Here is a 21,664-nt window from a genome sequence, read left to right as displayed (position 1 = left end):
CATTATTTTGATCTCTTTTACAATTTATATTTTCAAATGAAAACACGAAGTGTGTTTTAACCTTTCATGCAATATGTGGTACTCTTCCTTTAAATTTTGGCTGTGACTAAATTTTTTCGCCGAATCACAGACCAAATATAGTTATCAATCAATAATAATTGGTGTTTATTTCTGATTATCTGATTAATCAAGGGATATGAGTGCCATTTCTCGATTTATCCTATCCTGAAGTTCTTTTAAGGTTCAGTGCCACTGCCCTGTATACCATATACTGATATTTATTTAAGGTTAAGAATGCCACTCCCTGGTATACGCTTGCCCTGTAAAACCCAACACTGATTTTTTTAAAGGTTAAGTGCCATTGACCCTGGTATTCCCCATACAATACCTGTCAACTAATTTTTCAAAAGAATGGCTTTCCCCATTGGTAGTAAAATAAAATTTTTATTACGATCATTATCAGAAATATCTATCTTATATTGCTCAGAGTTAAAAATAACTAAACATAACTACATAAATACTAATCCATTTATTTCTAGTGATGTGGTAAAAATCATTTCAAATTAAATTATAAATCCAAAAAATGTATAAGAAGCAAAAATTTTACTATCATTTTAAATTTGAAAATAAAGTTTTATGTAAAATACGCAAAAATTCGTAGCTTATTTGAAGCCTAATGTTGCCAATCATAAAAAAGTTTTCGTGAGATTTATCCGAAAGATTTTCACTGATATTTGGTCTGGAAAATTTCTGAGATATAACACTGCAATCGGAATTCCCGATTCACGAAGATTGTAAAATCTCGGACTCTGCCACCGAAGGCGGAAATAAACCGATTCCTCGGGATTGGGAGACGATGGATAATTGGGGAAATTAAATATGCCAAATTGAGATGAGATTAAGGGAGAGAAAAGAAAAAGGAAGAGGAGGAGCGTGCACAAGCATGATCCTCGAGTTCAATTGACCACACCGCGAGTGTCGTCATTAAGAGCATCCATAGGGCAACGGTTAGCCTGTGAAAAACTTCTCAAGAAGGCAAAGGCCCACCATGGGCTGTCGAGCCATTGATGATGATGATAAGGCAACTGTAATGATGGGATACAGTAACAGATAAAGAGAGAAAAACCCGAGCATATATAAGAATAATTAATCAATGGACTATATACACAATTAAAGTCAACGATAATGAGTAATACAATTAAAACGAGAGAAGAAAAACTTAAAATATTTACAAAAAGGGCAATATACAGGGTTAATGGCGATAAATAACGGAGTACGAATAAAAATAAAAGAATATATACAAGGAATGAATATAGAAGGCGGACTCTAAAATTGCTTGGTAATTAAATCTAAACTGATAAAAATAACTGCTAAACTGATGTAAAAGGTTGCGATCATATCAGATATAGTCCCTCGTTTCGGATTTTCACCGGATGGCATCGGTAACTCCTAGACTTTATTGCAAAGTTTCAATTAATTTGTCTCTTTCTTAATTAAAGTTTGACAGTGTAAAAAGATCTATCATGAAAATCCTGGATTTTTCTTTCTTTTCAGCTATGTTTCGAAGCGATCATGGAAAAAGGCCATTCATTTTAATGCCAGGTAAAAAATATTTCTGACTTAATGTTCGCAGTTAATTATGCAGTTAATTAGGAATTAATGGAAGGATTTTATTTCACGAATTTAGAGGACAGATTAGAGATTCGCAAATGTTTGCTAGTTACCAACAAGTTCGAACTTGAAGAATGTTTACCTGGTTTACATCCTGCACTGAAAGCTATATCTGAAGGAAATCCTTTGAAAACGTCGATTTTAAGGTATCAGAAAAGTAAAATTTTTTTACTACAGTTATTTGGGATATGATGTTCTATTTTTACAGGGCTGCCAACTAATGCTTTTTGCAAAATATTTAATTGAGCGTTTAGCAATTAAAAACTAAAGCTTACTGAGTTTTTCTTCTTAATTTTGCCAACATTTTAAAAGCGCCGCGATGGCCCCGGGGATAGAGCGTTCGTCTTCCAATGAGGTGAACTGGGTTCGACTCCTAGCGATAGCTGGTCGATACGAATCTGCATCCGGCTTGCACCAACCACAGTGCTGCCTTGAATATCCTCAGTGGTAGACGGATCATGGGTTAGTCCATTTGCCCTCTGGCTTACCGTGGGAGGATCATGTGGTCTTCCTCTCCATGTAACGCAAATGCGGGTTAGTTAAATGAAAAAGTACTGCATGAAAGCAAATTTCTTCCAATACTTAATCCAGTTCATTTGTCTTTTGGATTGGGTTCAAAATTACAAGGCTACGGAGTTGAACATTGGTGGTCGTAAATCCAAGAAATTGAGCTGGCTGTTCAACGACGGTTATAAAATAAAAACAAAACATTTTAAAAGCCTCAATATGTTAGAGCAGAAACAAAGTGGTGTTTCTTATGAACTTCAGAATTATTTAGATGATGTGATGTGGAGAATAACTTTAAATTAATTTTACAAAATAAGGAATCATTCACTAAACATAAACTTAGCTACCACTAGACGAAAATTTCCATCAATCATTGAAAGTTGGCGGTTTTGTTTTTATTTTGTTTAATGAGATCTACTAATTGAATAGCCTTTCTTTTAACGCATTCCAAACGATGATTTTTACAAAAAATGCTCTAAAAATAATTTTCGGCAGTGATAGTGGACTATCCGAAAAATTCGTGTTGATTTTTGATAGGTGAAGTTCCCAAACGCCCACTAAAAATATTAAAGTTATTGCGAAAAATATGATATGAAATATATTTCTTTCTTTAAAAATGAATTGTTAAATTTTCTTTAATACCACAAAGATTTGGAAACTTATAGCATAAAGACAAGTCTGATTCATGCTAGATGAATACGTCCCGCAGTGGACTGATCGTTAAGACACGGTTCCCAGCAGATCACCGAAGTCAAGCATCTCTGGTTGCGGTCAGTGTGCGGGTGGGTGACCACTTGGATCAGTCTGCGTAGGGACCAAGGGTGTGCGGTATTGGTCCTCGTTAAACTGTTCTACCGTAAAGTGCTCGACTTCGCTTGCAGGTCGTTGGGCTACCGAAGCAGGGGTGCCATCCCCTCTGCAGAGGATCAAAATTGTGATGGCTTGTCTTCGGATCATCCTCAGGGATGTTTCCCAGACCGTCGCCAATAGCCCATTGTGCAGCTCTAGTGCGACGTAAAATAACTACAACAGCAACAACTAGATGAATACTATCTAAATTCAAGCGGATGTGGAATTAGGAAAGTTAGAAATACACTATCTGGAAGAAAGTGACGGGATACGGCACTATAACGACATTAACCCATATTTATTAAAATTAATAGGAGGTAGGGCCTCCTTTGGTTGCGACTACAGCTGCAACCCTTCTGGGCATGCTTTCCAATATTAGCCATAGTGGCAAGAGGAATTTCCTTCCAAATGTTTAACAGGAAGTTCGATAGTTCATGCTTGCTTTTGGGGAGTGGGGTGCAGGCCCTCAACCGACTGTCCAATTCGTCCCAGAGAGTCCCTCAGTCTTGTAGCGACACAAAACACGCGAAACAGTTAATTTTGAGCAGTTGCGGAGACGGGATATCTCCCTAATTGACACATTGGCAAGATGGAATCCAACTAACACACCTTTCTCGAACTCAGATAACTCCTACGCGTGGCGGCATCCTGACAAAAACAAATCTAGTCGACTCCATAGAGTATTTATAGGATATGGCTGACACGTGATACCTATTATTGCGCATGTGTCAGCTGTATTGTCGACTTTTCTACTTTTCGAGGGGTGTCCCGTCACTTTCTTCCAGATAGTGTAGCTTTGACGAGTAGTTTGTTGCCCGAAATAGAAGGAGCACAGCATCCCATTAAAACAAACGAAGTGGAAGAAGAGTTGTGATATTATTTGAGACGTGTGACGGAAGGGTTTTCCTTACCATGCTACGCAAATGTGGGTTAGTTCCATCAAAAAGTCCTCCACGAAGGCAAATTTTCTCCCAATACTTGATCCAGGAGTTCCCTTGTCTTCTGGATTGGGTTAAAAATTACAACGTTACGGAGTAGGACATTAGCAGTAGTAAACTCAAAATTGGGTCGACTGCTAAACGACTGTTATATATATTTATAAGAACCCTGTAATTACTCTCGTACTCCATGACTAGCAAAAGTAAGCAAATTCCAACCCTTTATGATCTTAAATGCTTACGTGATACTTACGTGTAAAATATTCCTATGTGAATATTTAACTGAAGATAAGAACATCAGACCGATAGCAACATACTCATGCTGTGATGCATCATATTCCTGACATCAATAGCATATACATAACCTCATTTTCACCATAACTCAAGCCATATTTTTTCATAATGCTCTTATCACCCTACTGCATGCAACAACACAGTCAGAATTAAACGATCCACAAGAATACTTCATTTGCATTCCACCACCTCATCGACACACCACAAAGTTCAATTTAAAGATGAATAGGAAGAGGATCCCAAGCAGCTTCAGGTGCCCATATGTCTTATACAGTTCAGTTCAAATCCTGTAAATTTTTATAAATTCAATATTATTCGGTTTGCTAAAGTTGAATATTTATTCTAGGCTCAAAGGAACAGGTTGCCTAGGTATCGCTTTTAAAACGTGTTCAGGATCAATGCGCTTCATCATTGAAAAGGTTTATTATGGTCTCTACAAAGTCAACTTAGGAATTCCATTTGATAAGAACAGTCTTTTGTCACCGCCAGGTTCGTAATGAAAACATTAAATTATTTTTTCAATTAATTTGTTCCCACATTTGTACTTGTCTGTTCATTGCAAAGAACTGCTTATAAACCCTTATCCCATACCGTCAAGTACTTGAGGCTGGTGAAAAATAATTTTTTAAGTTGTCGTGATTCAAGACAGGGTTTTTTAACAACAATTTTTCAACGAACGAAATTTTTCAACAAACGAAATTTTTCAAAACTTATACAACTTTAAAATGTAGCCATCAATAGATGTAAAAGGACAGCGTGCTGCTTTAATTAGGTTACCTAATATTTCATTATATGTTTAAGTTAATTATGCATAGTAGGAAACGAAATTCCTTTAATTCTAATTTAATGAAGTATTAATACTCCAGGCATAATTATTGATGATTTTTGAAGGATGGAATAGTATGAATAAGATGGTTATCATCGTAAGCATCTATCAAAAACCAACTTACTTCTAGATGGTACCATCGAGATTGATCAACATTACCTTTGCTATCACTAAGAAAAATATTCTCGGAAGTTGCGAAAATTTAGTAGTAGCTGGAGGGTATGCCCTGTCAAGTAGAAAAATCATCTATACACAAATAAGAAAAGAACCGCTTAAAGATATGTCCAGACATTTTTTCTTAAATAAATATTTATTTTCTAAAATTATTTACAGTCAACTTTTTAAATTGTCCAGTATAATATTACCTTGCGCACATCCATTTCGGGCCCATCCTTGGTAACTAACAAATCAATGCACAGCATAACAAATCACTTCAGCAATGCAGTAAGAACGGCACTTTAAATTCCTCTAGTTACAATCAATTTGCGCTGTTGTTTTCATATTTTGTAATCTGACAATCTTGTTGCGAAAATATTTTTAAATCATTCTTGAAAAATTTCCCGTTCATGTAAGTACATCTGATTTCGCTACTCGCTTTATGGTTTTACTGTTTTTTCTTTTTCTTTTATTTTATTTTCTGTTTTTGCGTGTTATTTTTACTTATTGTGTTCTATTTTATTTGTTGTAATTTTCATAAAAATTTTTTTTTGAGTGCTCCTCACACTATTGTATAAATATATTTTGCTTTGGCTATATTGATACAATATCAGAAAGCACTCTTTTTTGTGGATATAATCGTATGGGCTGATGTAAAAATTATATATTTTTAATTTTCCGTTTTTTTTCAAAATAAAAATTCATCCCCTTTTTTTTAAAATATATATATATATATATATATATATATATATATATATATATATATATATATATATATATATATATATATATATATATATATATATATATATATATATATTTGCAAAATTAAAATATATATATATATATTAGACAAAAAATATTTGCTGCTAGTGTAATTTTTATTAAAAATTAATGAAGCATTAATTTTTAATGCTTCATACATCATGTTTTTTCGTTGTCTTGAATCTCACACTTGAAAAATCTCCATTAAAAAATTCTTAACAACTGAAATATTATTCAGTTTGAAAGTTTTTAATTATTACCTATGGTTATTTAATAAAATTAAATGGAATTAGTTTGAAATTTGTACTAATATTGCCATTATTATTTTTTCATAGGTCGGTACGAGAGTGTGTTTATGGAGATTTTATATCCACCTTATAATTTATCAGGTGTAGTATTTCGTGCAAAATATGTTAATTTTACTTTTAAGTTATTATTAACACAAGTCTTATGTAAAAGTTAGTTTATATACTGTAAAATATTCTCAAATTTCTGAACATTAAAAATACTGGGAACTACTTTACACCTACTTGGTGCTTCACTGCACTATTATCTAGAACAGTTCTGGTGTTATGAAACTAAAGAGTTCTGCTCTACGTCATCTGTAGCCAATTTCGATCTCCAAAATAACCGTTGATATTTTGAACAGATGTGCAAAATAAATATTAAACATAGTCGTAAAAGCAACATTATTTCCAATTTTATTAAAAAATATTTTATAACGCTTTTAAATTTTGTTTTTTAGTTTAAAAAAATTTACCTTAGCAGATTAAGCAATATTTTTGTAAACTTCTTATATGGTATACTGCTATCAAAATTCGAAACAATGCATGTATTTTTCCAAAACTAAGCCCGAAATACCTTTAAAATGCTGCAATTGAAGACGGGGATTTATTAATATTTTTAGCACTAAATTTTCCTTTTATAAATTATTGATTTTATAAACGTCTGTTAATTAGATTTTTAAAATTCTTTGTTTAAGACAATCTTTTACAAGAACTAACACTCGGCATACACCGTGCTCTGAACGCTATTGAAATATGCTGTGGTGTCTGTTAATTATATTTTTAAAATTCTTTGTTTAAGACATTCTATTAAGAATCTGCATACACCGTGCTCTGAATGCTATTGAAATATGCTGTGGTGTCTGTTATTTATATTTTTAAAATTCTTTGTTAAAGACATTCTTTTAAAAAGTTGAAAGACTGCATACACCGTGCTCAGAATGCTATTGAAATATAATGTTGTGTCTGTTAATTATATTTTTAAAATTCTTTGTTTAAGACATTCTATTAAGAATCTGCATACACCGTGCTTTAAATGCTATTGAAATATGCTGTGGTGTCTGTTAATTATATTTTTAAAATTCTTTGTTTAAGACATTCTGTTAAGAATCTGCATACACCGTGCTCTGAATGCTATTGAAATATGCTGTGGTGTCTGTTATTTATATTTTTAAAATTCTTTGCTAAAGACATTCTTTTACAAAAGTTGAAAGACTGCGTACACCGTGCTCAGAATGCTATTGAAATATAATGCTGTGTCTTTTAATTATATTTTTAAAATTCTTTGCTTAAGGCATTCTATTCACATTCTGCATACACCGTGCTTTAAATGATATTGAAATATGATGTTGTGTCGGTTAATTATATATTTAAAACTCTTTGTTTAAGACATTCTTTTACAAGAGTTAACAGACTGCATACACCGTGCTCTGAATGCTATTGAAATATGTTGCGGTGGCCTTACCGATGCCTTATTCAGAGTTTTGAATGATAAGACTCTACCATACCCCATACAAAGAGATAGGTTAGTTATTTAAAACTCTCAATTTTGTTTCAATTAATTAACTAAAAAAATAACACAGTTTTAAATAAATATACATGTTTTTTATGTCTTTTATCAGTGATTGTTCTGAAGTTTGTTACCGAGATGCTCTCAGAGTTTGTTCCCCAAAAGGAAGATTATACACAGAAAGTCTTATTAAATCTACGAAACTGGTTTACATTCATTTGGAAAGTGAGTTTTACTATTTTCTGAAGTCATCATACACTGGTGTAAAAAATTAAGAAAATTTTCAGACTTTGTCGATTATCTCAAGAACTACTGGACCGATTTTAATGAAATTTGATATGTATATATGTTACGGTGAAACACCGAAATCTGGAGAATGTCGACATTCACCGGTGAATGTCAACATTCACGTAGTCGCTTGGTGTATGTCCGAAATATTTGCTAAATACCCTTATTTCTGACTCTCACTGGTGAATGTCAACAATCACATAGTCGCTTTGGTGATTGTCCGAAATATTTGTTATATCCGATTTTATATTAACTTATTCGTTAATATTATTATATTTATTCGTTAATATTATTATATTTATTTGATATATTTATATTTATTCTATATTTAAATACTTACTGATGATAGATTAGAAGAAATATCATTGTTTGGAGTATCGGGCAAATATGTACCGGGCAATTGCACTTGACCTTAAAAAACATCAGTGTAGGGTATACCGGGCAAATGTATACCGGGTAGTGGCACTTAACCTTAAAAAACATCAGTGTTGGGTTAAAATATCGAATAAATGCAATTATATCCACGAATAAATTCATATAAAATCGAATGGAATATATTTCGGACATTCACCAAAGCATATATGTGATTGTCGACATACACCGGTGAGGGTCCGAATGTACAAGAATGTAATGAAATATTCGATCTTTCACCGACGTATTTGGTGTTTGTCGACATTCCCCGGTGAAAGTCAACAACCACCGGTCTGTTTGTTGGTCTTTTGTCGTGACATATATACATTGATGCAATACTAAACAAATAACTATTCAACAATTGTAATACACACTCCTGTTTGGGCGTAACACTCCTTGGAGTCGGAAGGTAGGAAATTGCCACGGGAAATGATAAACTGCCTTATTTCAAGTATGAAATCCCGCTGTAAGGCCTGCATATTTGTAAGAGGGCACCATACCCCCTATTAGCCCATTCTAGAGCTAGAATGCTTGTCTAAGTGATTTAATTTTTACAAGTGACAGGTGACAGACCTATGCGATAGGCGTGTCACCTACCACTTGTAAAAATTAAGAACAAGTGACAGACCTTTGCGAGTTAAGACAGGAAGGTCCGCCTTTCGTTTGAGAAGAGAGCACCGCATAGGTGAAAGTACGTCTTAGTTCTAAACTTCCTCGATAGATGACAGCACGTCTTATTCGTGAGTCCACGAGTTTGACGTAGATCTGAAGGGGGATGGAAATTTTCTCCAGATCTCTTTACATTCTACAGATTTTACGAGCATGCAGTTATATTGAATGTACTCAGTGGATCTCAGTTAAGTTTAGGCTCGAAACCCGGCCCCTCCGGACCATAGTCTGATTCTCTAACCACTGGACAACCATGGCCTTAAAATATTTTTTTTATAATATGTGATGAAAATTTGGTAAATGTAGTAATATTTGGTAATTTTTATCATGAAACGTTAAAGCATGGCAAAAAAAACCCCCCCATTTATTCGGTTAAATTTAATTTTATTTATTTGTTATTTTTTTTACAAAATATATGGTAAAAAGAACTATAATTTTGAAGACCAGGATTTTCGTTAGAATATTACCATATAGTAAACGGAACAATTACCAAATGAGACGGTTAAATACCATACAATTTGGTTTTATTAACCAGAATTGTAGCTTTTTCTTCTCCAGAAATTTCATTACCATTCAATACTACAACTTTTGCAGATTGTTTTCTCCGAAGTAGCAGTTTAGAAATAAATCACTATGTCATTGGTTATATTTCAAATTCTATTTTTAAATTTTGGCTACCTAACATGACTATAAACTTAGGCTTGTAAGGTTAATAACAGTAATAGTTAGATTAAAAATATGAAAAAAATATGATTAATTATTTCTATCAAAAAATAAAATCTGCTAATAATAAATGTTATAATTTTAATTAAAATGTGTAGGGTCACGTTTATTGTTACCCCTTCTTCTCCAAACTGTCACAATTTTTTTCATTTCTTCAGGATTCAAAATCCCCCCCTCTATCTGATTTGATAAAAAAATTGATACTTGTTTTTACTCCATTATTTTTATTGCACATGAAATTACAATTATGATTTTTGATTAATATTATAACAATTACTTTTTTTCTTGATTTTTAGAACTAGGTATAGATCACCTACCACCTTTACCACCATATAACATATCTGGTAAGTTAAAATTTAAAAAAAGTTGAGAAAGTTCATCTAGTTAACAATTAATAATTTTGAATGTTGTTATATACACTGAGGTGACTAAGTCATGGGATCGCAATATGCAAATATACAGGGAACAATAGTATTGCGTTCGAAATGTACAGTCAGCAAAAAAAAAAAAGATATCACCCTGAATAACTTTCGTTCTAATGATCGGATTTTCACGAACTAAAAGTCAATCTTAATGGTTCCCGGGGGTGACCTCAAATATGCTAATTAATTAGTGCTAACTATTAATTAAGTTACGAAACCAGACACAAAAACGTACTTTCTCTGATAAAACATATATTTTTTTTTACATATTTGGAATCTAGACACTTGAATTAGGGGGGGTAGACAAAATTTTCAAAAAATTGGGTTGTAAATTGGGTAGCAATAAAGGTTTATATATTTGGCGATAGTCCAGAAAACCGCCAAAAAAGTCGCCAGCGCAAATGAATATTTTAAGATAACCCATTGACTAATTCAAAAGCTGAATGCTTAATTTTACTAGGTTGCTAGGCAACCTAGTAAAAGAACTCTGAATGTAAAAAAAAAATGAAATAATGTTCTGTGATTGCTGGGAGAGGTTTAATTAATTGTTAATAGAAAATATCTCGAAGTTTCTAGGCAATAGATAGTTTTTAAGCTGATTTCTGTCCAAGAAGCAAAAAAAAATTTTTAAATCTCCTTTGAAAATAAAATTTGAATTGATTTATAAATTATTTATGATTTTTTAAGTTTTCAGAATTTAAATACATGAACTTTTTATCTGATATTATTTAGATATGTTGTTTTTGCTATATTTATTCGAGGATTTCTTACTAAAATCAAATTGACATAACTTATTATAGCTATATACAAAATTTTAGAGATAATCATTTTTACAGATTTAATCGAGTCTTCTAGGCAAAAAAGTTTGAAGAAACAAAAAGTGCTTGAAAAATAAAATTTAGATTGTATAGTAATTCTAATACACATTCACAAGGTTTCCTATAATTTACGATATTTCTTTTTTTTATATAACTCAAGGAATTTCTGAATGTTCAGTGGCATTTTAAAAACATTGAAGCATGTTATATTTAAGAATAAGATATTGAATTAATATGTTGCATATTATATGATTCAATGTTTAAAAAATCGCTTCATTCTGCTAGATATTTAGGTTACATGGGTTTCTTTGGATAAAGATGATTAGCAAATAGCATTCTCATGTTTCGATACATTCTGAAACCTACGTTCGCAAATTCACCATGAAATGTCGCACAGCATATTCTTCAATTACGATAAGCTACATTTACCACCAAATACTGCTACTATGATTATTTTTGTTTTCTTATATATATCTGATACTTTCTTTTCAAGCAGAGCTCGTAAGATCCTTAAGATACTGAAATGGGGGCACAAAAACTTAAAAAATAAAATATTTAATTTCATTAACTCAAAATATCTGGTCTCAAAATTTTAATTTTTAAGTTCAATATAACTTTTGCAATATTGATGCTATTACGTTTTTAAAGACCACATAAATCCTGTTAAAATATAGAAATGCTTATGTTTTCTTTAACGAGTGTAAAATCCTTATCAAAATAATGATCAAGACTCAAAAGTAAAACGGTATAATTGATGATAAAAACTCACCTGGTCTCAAAAAATGTGAAGAGGGAAGTAAAAGTCGACATGTTTCGAGCGTTCAAATATAATCACCCATTCTCAAAACTTGTCAAGCTTAAATAACTTGTGACTATTATTATTGGACACTCAAAGCATGTCTATTTTTATTATCATCTATTATTTTTTAAATCAATGAAGTTTTTATATTTTCGATTCAGTTTCTTAGGATTATCTATTTGGTTACACAACATATTAAATTATTTCACTCGATATTAAAATAAGTTTCACATAAGCTATAGGCACAGGTTCTTTGATTGAAAAAAATAATAATTCACTACTTTGTGAAAAAATCAATGCATTTTTTTTTTTTTTTTGCTGCAAGCCTTATATTTCAGAAGTCGAATGTGAAAATGGAATGTCCCCTAGCACCAGGAATTGAAATTAAATAGTTTCAAGGACAATTATTTCAAAAAAGTTTGCGTTTCCGTCCTACTTGAAGTTGTTTGAAAAGGTATTTTTTATATATCGATTGCAAAGTTTATTCTACATATATTTTAGGGTATACTTTCGGAGTATTTTGATCGAGTTTATTTTTACATCCTCATTTGCTTAAAATTATTAAATAATTTGCTTAAAATAAAATATTCAAGCTACCTGATTTAATGCATTTATAGTATAATAGTAAACGGGGCTTCCATCGCATATCCTTAACCTTGATACCGCTATCATTAAATAAATGGAATAAGCTTAGACAAATAATAAAATTAATTGTTTTCTCGTTTTAATTTTCAAGGAAATATGTTTCGATCAAACAGATTTCATTCTGGAAATAGCGAATTTTTGAGTAGGTCCCTTGGAGCAATATCATTCTTATCCTCTTTTGACGAAATATAGGAAAAATTGGTTTTCACAATTTCTGAAAAAAGTATGTTAGCCTTCTTGCCATGTTTTTTTTTATTTTTAATCAAAATAAGATCGGAAATTGCGTATTTTTTATTGCATTTTTTTTTTAAAAAATCTGATGGCTCTAAAATTGGCACTGCTTTGGAATCTTCTTACAAATTTCAATTTTTATTATTTCCTGCTTAACAAAATAAGGCATTTCTCCTTATAACAAATTATACTACAATAATATCTTGGGAATCGTGCTAAAGAAAAAAAATTAAACAAAATAGTTTAGCATATTATCCGGAAAAAAATCTACATGTAATCATAAAGAAAGAGTAAAAGATATAATGAAATAATTATTGAATCACGCGTGGTCAGATAATTAAAAATTTAATTTCACAACTAAGATGTTAGGGCGACATTTAAGATATTGAAATATTTTAAAACGCTTAAAAATTTTGGCTACGTATTCGACAGCTTTTTACGTTCGGTATCTTTAGACTCTTTGTAGTGACTTCTAAGGCATCAACACTATTTTAGATAATCTATGTTGAAATCACAAGACACAAAACAAAAAAGAGACTATCAATGATTTATATTCCTTTTTCGAAAAAAATAGTATGCTTAGTAAATAATCAGCTGCTTTGCATTAAATAATTGTAAACAGTGGAATGTTTTTAATTTCTTAACAAGGTTTTATTCTTAGCTAGCAGACAATAATTCTTTTAAAAAAAACTTGACTATAATTTAAAAAGGAACTTCACTTTAAAGAAAACCTAAATTAAAGTACTAAAAAATTGATTAGTATATCAATGAAAAAATAATAAACGTAGTAGGGTAAAGAATAAGATTTTTAAAAATGTTAAAATTTAATTAAATAGTTGGTAAAATAGTTCTGCGAAACACTTCCGGACAGGTGATTAAAAAATTATATAACGATATATAAGATGTTGAGAAATTTGCGATGATGTGAGGTATGCTTAAATATGTTTACTACGCATTTTTATTAATATTTATAAAAAAATATATTCAAGAAATTCATAAATATTTTATTCCAAATCTATTCATACGTATGTATATTAAAGAAATTGTATCAGTTATTGAGAAGAAAAAACTAAAAACTAAAAAATAATCACATTAAATAAGCACAATCTGGTGTATAATCATATTCTATCAGAAGCATGCTTTTATAAAACTCGACATTCGTTGAATAAAATATTTTTTATTCAATAAGATGCTTTATTCAAATTTCTTTACTAAATTGCAAGTGGAATTTTAGATTATTAAAAAAGAAATATCGCATTTTATAGTTTAAAAAAATAAAAATAAAAAGATTTGCAAACGATTATTAGCGAAAAAAATATGAATGAAATTTTCGCTACGCTCGCTAAGTTAAGTTCATCGTAAGTTTATCACATTTTAATATTTATCGCCCCACTTAATCATTTCTTCATTGTCGCCAAATTATTTTTTTTTAAATAATTAATTTTAATTTTTCTCATCTTCTAATAAATAAAAACAGTTGAAACTTTAGATTTTTCAATTGAAAAATATGTTGATTAAAATGGTGCAAAAAAATTCATACCTTATAATTCAACTTTTTTTCATCCTCACTTTAATTAAATAATAAAAAATAATAAATAATTATTAAAAATTATTTTTTTCTTGAAATTATCTTTGGGTAAATGAGTTTTATGAGTGGGTGAAATTTTTTTTGAATTAAATAATAAAAAATAATAAATAATTATTAAAAATTATTTTTTTCTTGAAATTATCTTTGGGTAAATGAGTTTTATGAGTGGGTGAAATTTTTTTTTGAATTGCTTCATTAGTTTTTAAAATATGACTGAAAACGCAAAAAGCGAAATTAACATTAAGGGGCCCGAACTTTGAATCGCTCTCCTGACCTAACTATGGGGACCACATTTCCCAGATTGCGGCTACCCCCTATATTTTGAAGATGAAAAATCCAAATATGTAAAAAAAAAATGTATGTTTATTCAGAGAAAGTATGTTTTTGTGTCTGATTTCGTAACTTAATTAATAGTTAGCACTAATTAATTAGCATATTTGAGGTCACCCCCGGGAACCATTAAGATTGACTTTCAGTTCGTGAAAATCCGATCATTAGAACGAAAGTTATTCAGGGTGATATCTTTTTTTTTGCGGACTGTATTTATGGGTAGTGCACTGGCTGGATTTTATTTGCGTTCAAGTTGCTTATCTGAGAATGTTTCTGATGCAATTACGGACGCAAGACGATAATTAACCAATCTTAAACGTTGAATGGTAATCGGAGCTAGACGCTTGGGACATTCCATTACGGAAATTGAGAAAGAATTCAAAGATAGAGCGTACGCCTTCCAATGAGGTGAACCGAGTTCGAATACCAGCTATGTCTGGTCGATACGAATTCCGCATCCATCTTCCACCGACCACAGTGCTGACGTAAAATATCCTCAGTGGTGGACGGAGTATGGGTTAGATACCCGTTCTGTTAGGTTAAGCTTGGGAGGTTTTCGTGTTTTTCCTCTCCATGTAACGCATATGCGGGATAGTTCCATCAATTTCTCCCAATACTTGATCCAGGAGTTCCCTTGTCTTATAGATCGGGTTCAAAACTACTAGTCTAAGGAGTTGAACATTAGTAGTCCTAAACCCGAAAATTGGGTCGGCTGTTCAACGACGGTTATAAAATAAAATAAAGAGTAACATTGCGTGAAATAACCGCAAGCATCAATACGGAACGTAAAATGGACGTGCCTGTTGGAACAGTGAGGTGAAATTTCGCTTTAATGGGCTATGGCAGCAGAAGATCAACTGGAGTGTCTTTACTAACAATACAACATCATGCCCAGTGTCTCTCTCGGGTTCTTGACCATATTGGTTGCACCCTAGACGACGATAAAATTGTAGATTGGACAGATGATTCACGATTTCAGCTGGTCAGAGCGAATGGGAGAGTCTTAGTGTGGCGTAGATCCCATAAGGCCATGGACCCAAGTTGTCAACCAGACGCTAATAGTTCGCAACTTGTTTGAAGAATATTCTGGATAATTCCAGCGAATGATTTGCTCTTCTAAATCGTCAGACACGAATTCCATCGAATAATAATGGGATGTAATAGAGAGGTCAATTTGTGTACGAAATCCTGCATCCGCAACACTTCCGCAATTATGGTTATCTATTGATGCCGCATTTAATTTTATTTTATGACCGTCGTTGAACAGCCAACCCAATTTTCGAGCTTACGACTGCTAATGTTCTACTCCGTAGCCTTGTAATTTTGAACCCATTCTGGAAGACAAGGGAACTCCTGGATCAAGTTTAGGGAGAAATTTTGTCTTCTTGGAGGACTTTTTGATGGAACTAACCCGTATTTGAGCTACATGGAGAAGGAGATCACGAGAACTTCCCACGATTAGCTTGACGGCAAAGGGATTCACCCATGATCCGTCTTCACTGAGGATATTTCACAACAGCACTGTGCTCGGTGCAAGCCGGATGCGGATTTGTATCGACCAGACATCGCTGGGATTCGAACCCGGTGTTCATCATTGGAAGGCGAACACTCTATCCCTTGAGCCATCGCTGCTCATTGAGGCCGTATTGCTGAATTTTCCGTCCCGCAGTGGACTGATCGTTTAGACACTGTTCCAAGAGCAGACCACCGAATTCAAGCATCACTGGCTGCTGTCAGTGTGCGGGTGGGTGACCACTTGGATTAGTCTGTGTAGGGACCGGGGGTGTGCGGATTTGGTTCTCGTTAAACTGTTTTACGGTAAAGTGCTCGACTTCGCGTGCAGGTCGTCGGGCTACCGAAGCGGGGGTGCCGTCCTCTCTGCAGAGGATCGAAATTGTGATGGTATGTCTTCGGATCATCTTCAGGGATGTTTCCCAGACCATCGCTAATAGCCTTTAGTGCAGCTCTAGTGTGACGTAAATGAACTACAACAACAACAACAGCTCCACATCGAGTCGCTGCACTACGTAGAGCTAGAGAAGATGCGACGCGATATTAAGATGTATACCATGATTTCTATCATGTCAGTGTATAAGTATTTATCTATTGTAACAAAGTTATTTCTTTATTCCAGTTGATGTTTTGGAAATAATTGATGACTGTATACTGGATGATGAGGCCCATACACTTGAGAAAATGTGCCCAGGAATGTTCGAAATTTGGAATTCCATCCTCAGGAATGTGTCTCTTCCTCCAAAGCGCCTCACACCCACGTAAGTTCTCATAGTTCATACTGATTTAAATAATAGTCATAACAATTCAATAACGTCAGTGAAATATTAGTATTTACTACGCGGATCGTAAACAGTTATGAATAGCTCGATTAATTGGAAATACTACATATATTATTAAAAAAGAATTATTTTCAGAATTTTAATGATTACTTACTGCATAAAAAAACTTATTTACAGTTGATTGTTAAGCAAATTATTAGTGTATGATCAACTGGAATGCATACTGTTCTAAACTTAACTTTGTATAAAGTATCACGACGATTTTAGGAAAAAAATGAGTGGTGATGTTAGAAAGAGATAAAGAGTGCAAAGTGCAACATGCAAATGAATGTACGAATTTTTTCTTTCCTTTGTCCCCAGAACGCGTTTAGTGGAGCTGAATTATTAACAAGTCGAAAATTTAGAAATACCTTATCTTCATCTCAGCCTAGTACACCGTTTCTCGAAATTGAAATATGTTTTAAACTTTATTTTAATTTTTTTTAATGGAGAGGATCCCTTTTAGATGTAAAAAGGAAAGTTTTTTTTGTTAGCTGTTCATTGTTTTTTTCGTGTAATTGATTACATAGTGCATTTTGTTCAGTGATTTCATGATAATAATTGTTCATAAATTTATAATTTCAGGTCATGTACTTATGAAAATCTCATACGAGCTACAATCGGTTGTAATGAAACATCTGCATTATATTTGCGTGTGTTGATAGCCTTTCTGTTTAATATGTATGAACAGTGTAAGTTAGTTTCAAAATCTGTTTTTTTTTAAAAAACGGCATTTGATTATAGTAGAATTATTTTTATTTTTTGAAACAGTTATTTTAGATGTTGTTTATGTTCAAGAGTAACAGTAAACAGTAGCGCTCGCTACAGCAACGCATGCAATGACGACGCATGCGTTGATATGGTGACCGCTGCAGTTTATTGTTCCTCTTGAACAGTTTATTTATGTCGCACTAGAGCTTAACAATGGCGACCGTTTTGTCTGGATACTTTATATTTGATCCAGTGTGATGTCTGGTCCTTTCCTTGCATTTTGTCTAGCATCGAGACTCAACGTCATAAATGTATTGGCGCCATCTGTTGGTCGCAAGCGGAATATTTTCAAAAGAGAGAGAGAGGCTTGATTCAAATATGCAATATCATGACGGAGAAGTTGGTTCCATTTATAGTCAAATGCCGATATATTGAAATCTGTGTTTCAATTTTGCAACGACATGAAGCTTAATATTTATTCAGAGTTTTCGTGGATTGCAAAAAATTTGAATAATAAAAAAAATCGAAAGACATATTATTTTAAAATTTAAGGATTTCAGTTATTACGTCATAAATGTATTGGGATATCAACGTTTGTTTCATTTTTGTCTTCTCAATTCAAAAACTCTAAGACACGTAAATTTAAATAGAACTTAATTTTTAAATTAAAAAAAAAAAAAAATTCGGAGGATAAAGATGAGTTCTGACCTTTCAGTGTTAATAAATGTTGTAGTTCAAAATCATACCTGAATTTACTATTTGTAAAAAAAATTACTTATTCGCCTGCAGGTCGTCGGGCTACCGAAGCGGGGGTGCCATCCCCTCTGCAGAGGATCAAAATTGTGATGACATGTCTTCGGATCATCCTCAGGGATGTTCCCCAGAGCGTCGCCAGTAGCCCATTGTGCAGCTCTAGTGAAACGTAAATGAACAACAACAACAACAAGAATATGTGTTAAATCCAGAGAACTGTTTCTGAAATAGAAAGTGTCCCGCAGTGGATTGGTTGTTAAGACAAGATTCCCAGCTGATCTCCGAAGTCAAGCATCACTGGCTGTGATCAATGCACGGGTAGTTAACCACTTGGATCAGTCTGCGAACTAATTAATTGAATCATTATTTTTCTAAAGGGTTAAATACTAATGATTTAAAAAAAAGATTAATAATTTAACTTATATTTTCCAGTAAATTTTGTCTCAGTCATAAGTCCCTGTCTTCCAAGTTTGGGTCGTGATTCAATTTGCACCACGGATTAGAGCCAATATGATTCAAGGATCAGCTAGGAATATATTAAATGTTTCACCAAATTAAAGAGTCTAATATTGTCTTTATAAATGAAGAAACACTTTTTATTTTATTGTAGCAAATAAATTCCTTTGAATTTTTTATTATTGTGAATGAATGAAAATAGTATTCTCTTTATAGCACCTTCATCAATGGAAATGTTTTATCATCGTAAACTTCCAGAAAAGAATGGTAAAAAATTAACGTCATTCTCTTCAGAAGGTAAGAAACTGAAGTTTTTATTATTGTTTTCAAAAGTAGCGCTTAAATAGACTTTTAAGAAACTAAGGAGATTCTAAACTAAACTCAGTGGCTTGACAGCCTATAGAGGACCGAAGTCTACTGTGCCCGTCTCTGTTTTCTTGACATGGGTTCTGGGGTGCAGGAGCAAATGTTCCGGTTGAGGGGTCAATCGAATGTGGAATCCTCAGTGTTTTGTCCCCAGCCATGCTTGGAACTCATTTTATCAACCCACTGAAGGGATGAAAGGCTGGAACAACCTTTCCCGGCCCTAGGGTTTAATCCAGGACCTGTGACACGAGAGTGCGAAGAGCCGTCACTCAGTCATTGGCCTTTATATTTAATTTCTGAGTAATATAATTATAACCTTTATAATTAATATTTTACATTTACTCTTACATAAGAATAGTGTGGTGTTTATTTAAACATGCAAATTGTACTTAATTTTGCATTTGAAGTTAACTAATTTATATCTATATAAGGAAGACAACTTTTCTACATTAATTATATAAGTACAATCAAATGAAATAAAACGTCATTTGAATGGATAAATAGATTAGAAGTTATAACTGTTTTAATAATACAAAACACAATTAAAAAAATAGTATTAGTCTTTCTTTACTTTTGAAATATTAGACTTATTCATTCGTCCGTAATTTTATTCAATATAGAATTCTTATATATTTTAATAAAATATATAAGAAATATTACTTTACTTGCTTAGATAGTAATAGTAGATGCGTAAATAGATAAAAGTCAGACATTGTACATATTGTATTTGAAACCCTTATGACATCTAAATTATTAGTCTTATTGGATTAATAAGCTTCATTCGCTTCATAAATATACAGATTGGAAATAACAGTCGACATGTTTCGAGAGTTCAAAAATAGGACCACGCCATTTTCAAAAATTTGCCAGACGTGAAAAAGAAGAAAAGGGATTTGAACAATAAAACAAAAAGTTGCCAACGGAAAAAAGAAAACTAAAGGTGAGACACTAGAAAAACATAAGTAGTATCAATCATTAAATACTGCGCATTGTTGGAATCTTGGGTATAAATTCAATTTTGACAATGCCAAAATTTATTTCCACCCATCAGCTCATCTTGTTGCTTCGGAATCTTGTTTCCCTCCTATGAATGCTGATTTCCTTGTTAACGACATTAGTTCCTCACCACCTCTCCATAGCACATGGAAATGCATTTTACCCTGATTTGACCCTTTCAGCCACAGTGTTTTCTTTTCGTGTTTATTTTTATTCTCTCTCGGTCGCTGAAGTTTTTCACGTTGTGTTTCGCACCTTTATTTTCCATTTTTCGTTGGCTACTTTACGTTTTATATCTCAAATTACTTTCTTTCTACTCATTTATGTTTGTCAGGTCTCTAAAATGGGTGCCAATTTTTGAGAGCTTGAAACATGTCGACTGTCATTTCAAATTTGTATGTTTCTGATGTGAATGAAGTTGTTTAATCTAGTAATACCGCCTTCAGTTTCTTTGGGTTATTTATTTTGTTGTTGTTGCAGTTCATTTACGTCGCACTAGAGCTGCACAATGGGCTATTGGCGACGGTCTAGGGAAACATCCCTGAGGATGATCCGAAGACATGCCATCACAATTTTGATCCTTTGCGGAGGGGATGGCACCCCCGCATCGGTAGCCCAACGACCTGCGCGCGAAATCAAGCACTTTACGGTAGCACAGTTTAACGAGGACCAATACCGCACACCCTCGGTCCCTACGCAGACTGATCCAAGTGGGTCACCCACCCGCACACTGACCGCAGCCAGTGATGCTTGCCTTCGGTGATCTGCTGGGAACCGTGTCTTAATGATCAGTCCACTGCGGGACGGGTTATTTATTTAAAATTAGTCTTATATTCTGATGTTTTCTTGACTTTTATCAGCGTAAAAAACTACATCGTAATCGCTACCGCATTTATCTAAATATTACAATTCGAGTTTCTCCATTTTTTCATCCCTTCTTTCCTTTCGTAAAAACGTATCATTTGATGGTTTTTGTGGTTTTTTCGTAAAAACCTGTTATTGGTTAGTTTTCGTAGGTTTTTAATGTGAGGCCACCAAAGACAAACATAAAATAATTCTAATAGGTCGCGGCTTGTTATTTTGAATCTCCACCTATCAAACTTTAACGGAACTGTACTATCTGCTATTACAGCTGCACTGGCTCAGGGAATAGAGTGTTTGTCGTCCAATTAGGTGAACCGGGTTTGGATCCCAGTGATGGCTGGTAGATATGAATTCCACATCCGGCTTGCACTGACCACAGTGCTGACGTAAAGTATCCTCAGTGTTGGACTAATCGTGGGTTAGAGTCCCCTTGCCATCAGGCTAACTGTGGGAGGTTTTTG

General features: G+C 33.0%; 1 protein-coding gene across 5 annotated transcripts in view; it reads left to right on the top strand.

Moving 5' to 3' along the window:
- The first annotated feature begins 4,609 nt into the window (after positions 1-4,609).
- LOC107438365 (uncharacterized) overlaps positions 4,610-21,664 on the top strand; it is a 98,981-nt gene continuing 81,926 nt past the window's right edge. For all 5 annotated transcript variants that reach the window (XR_015433838.1, XR_015433837.1, XM_087164519.1 and 2 more), the window contains exons 1-8: positions 4,610-4,748; positions 6,342-6,395; positions 7,680-7,815; positions 7,913-8,025; positions 10,188-10,235; positions 16,859-16,997; positions 17,643-17,749; positions 19,194-19,274. Coding sequence is in view for 3 of the 5 variants with exons in the window: in XM_087164519.1 (XP_087020645.1) it covers positions 4,658-4,748; positions 6,342-6,395; positions 7,680-7,815; positions 7,913-8,025; positions 10,188-10,235; positions 16,859-16,997; positions 17,643-17,749; positions 19,194-19,274 (769 nt within the window). In the remaining 2 variants the exon portion in view is untranslated. The remainder of the gene's footprint in view (positions 4,749-6,341; positions 6,396-7,679; positions 7,816-7,912; positions 8,026-10,187; positions 10,236-16,858; positions 16,998-17,642; positions 17,750-19,193; positions 19,275-21,664) is intronic.

This window comes from Parasteatoda tepidariorum, chromosome 5 (assembly GCF_982258835.1).
Source record: "Parasteatoda tepidariorum strain Cologne lab strain chromosome 5, Ptep-v5.0, whole genome shotgun sequence".
In the NCBI taxonomy this organism is placed as follows: Eukaryota; Metazoa; Arthropoda; class Arachnida; order Araneae; family Theridiidae; genus Parasteatoda; species Parasteatoda tepidariorum.
This window is presented reverse-complemented; position numbering and strand designations above follow the sequence as displayed.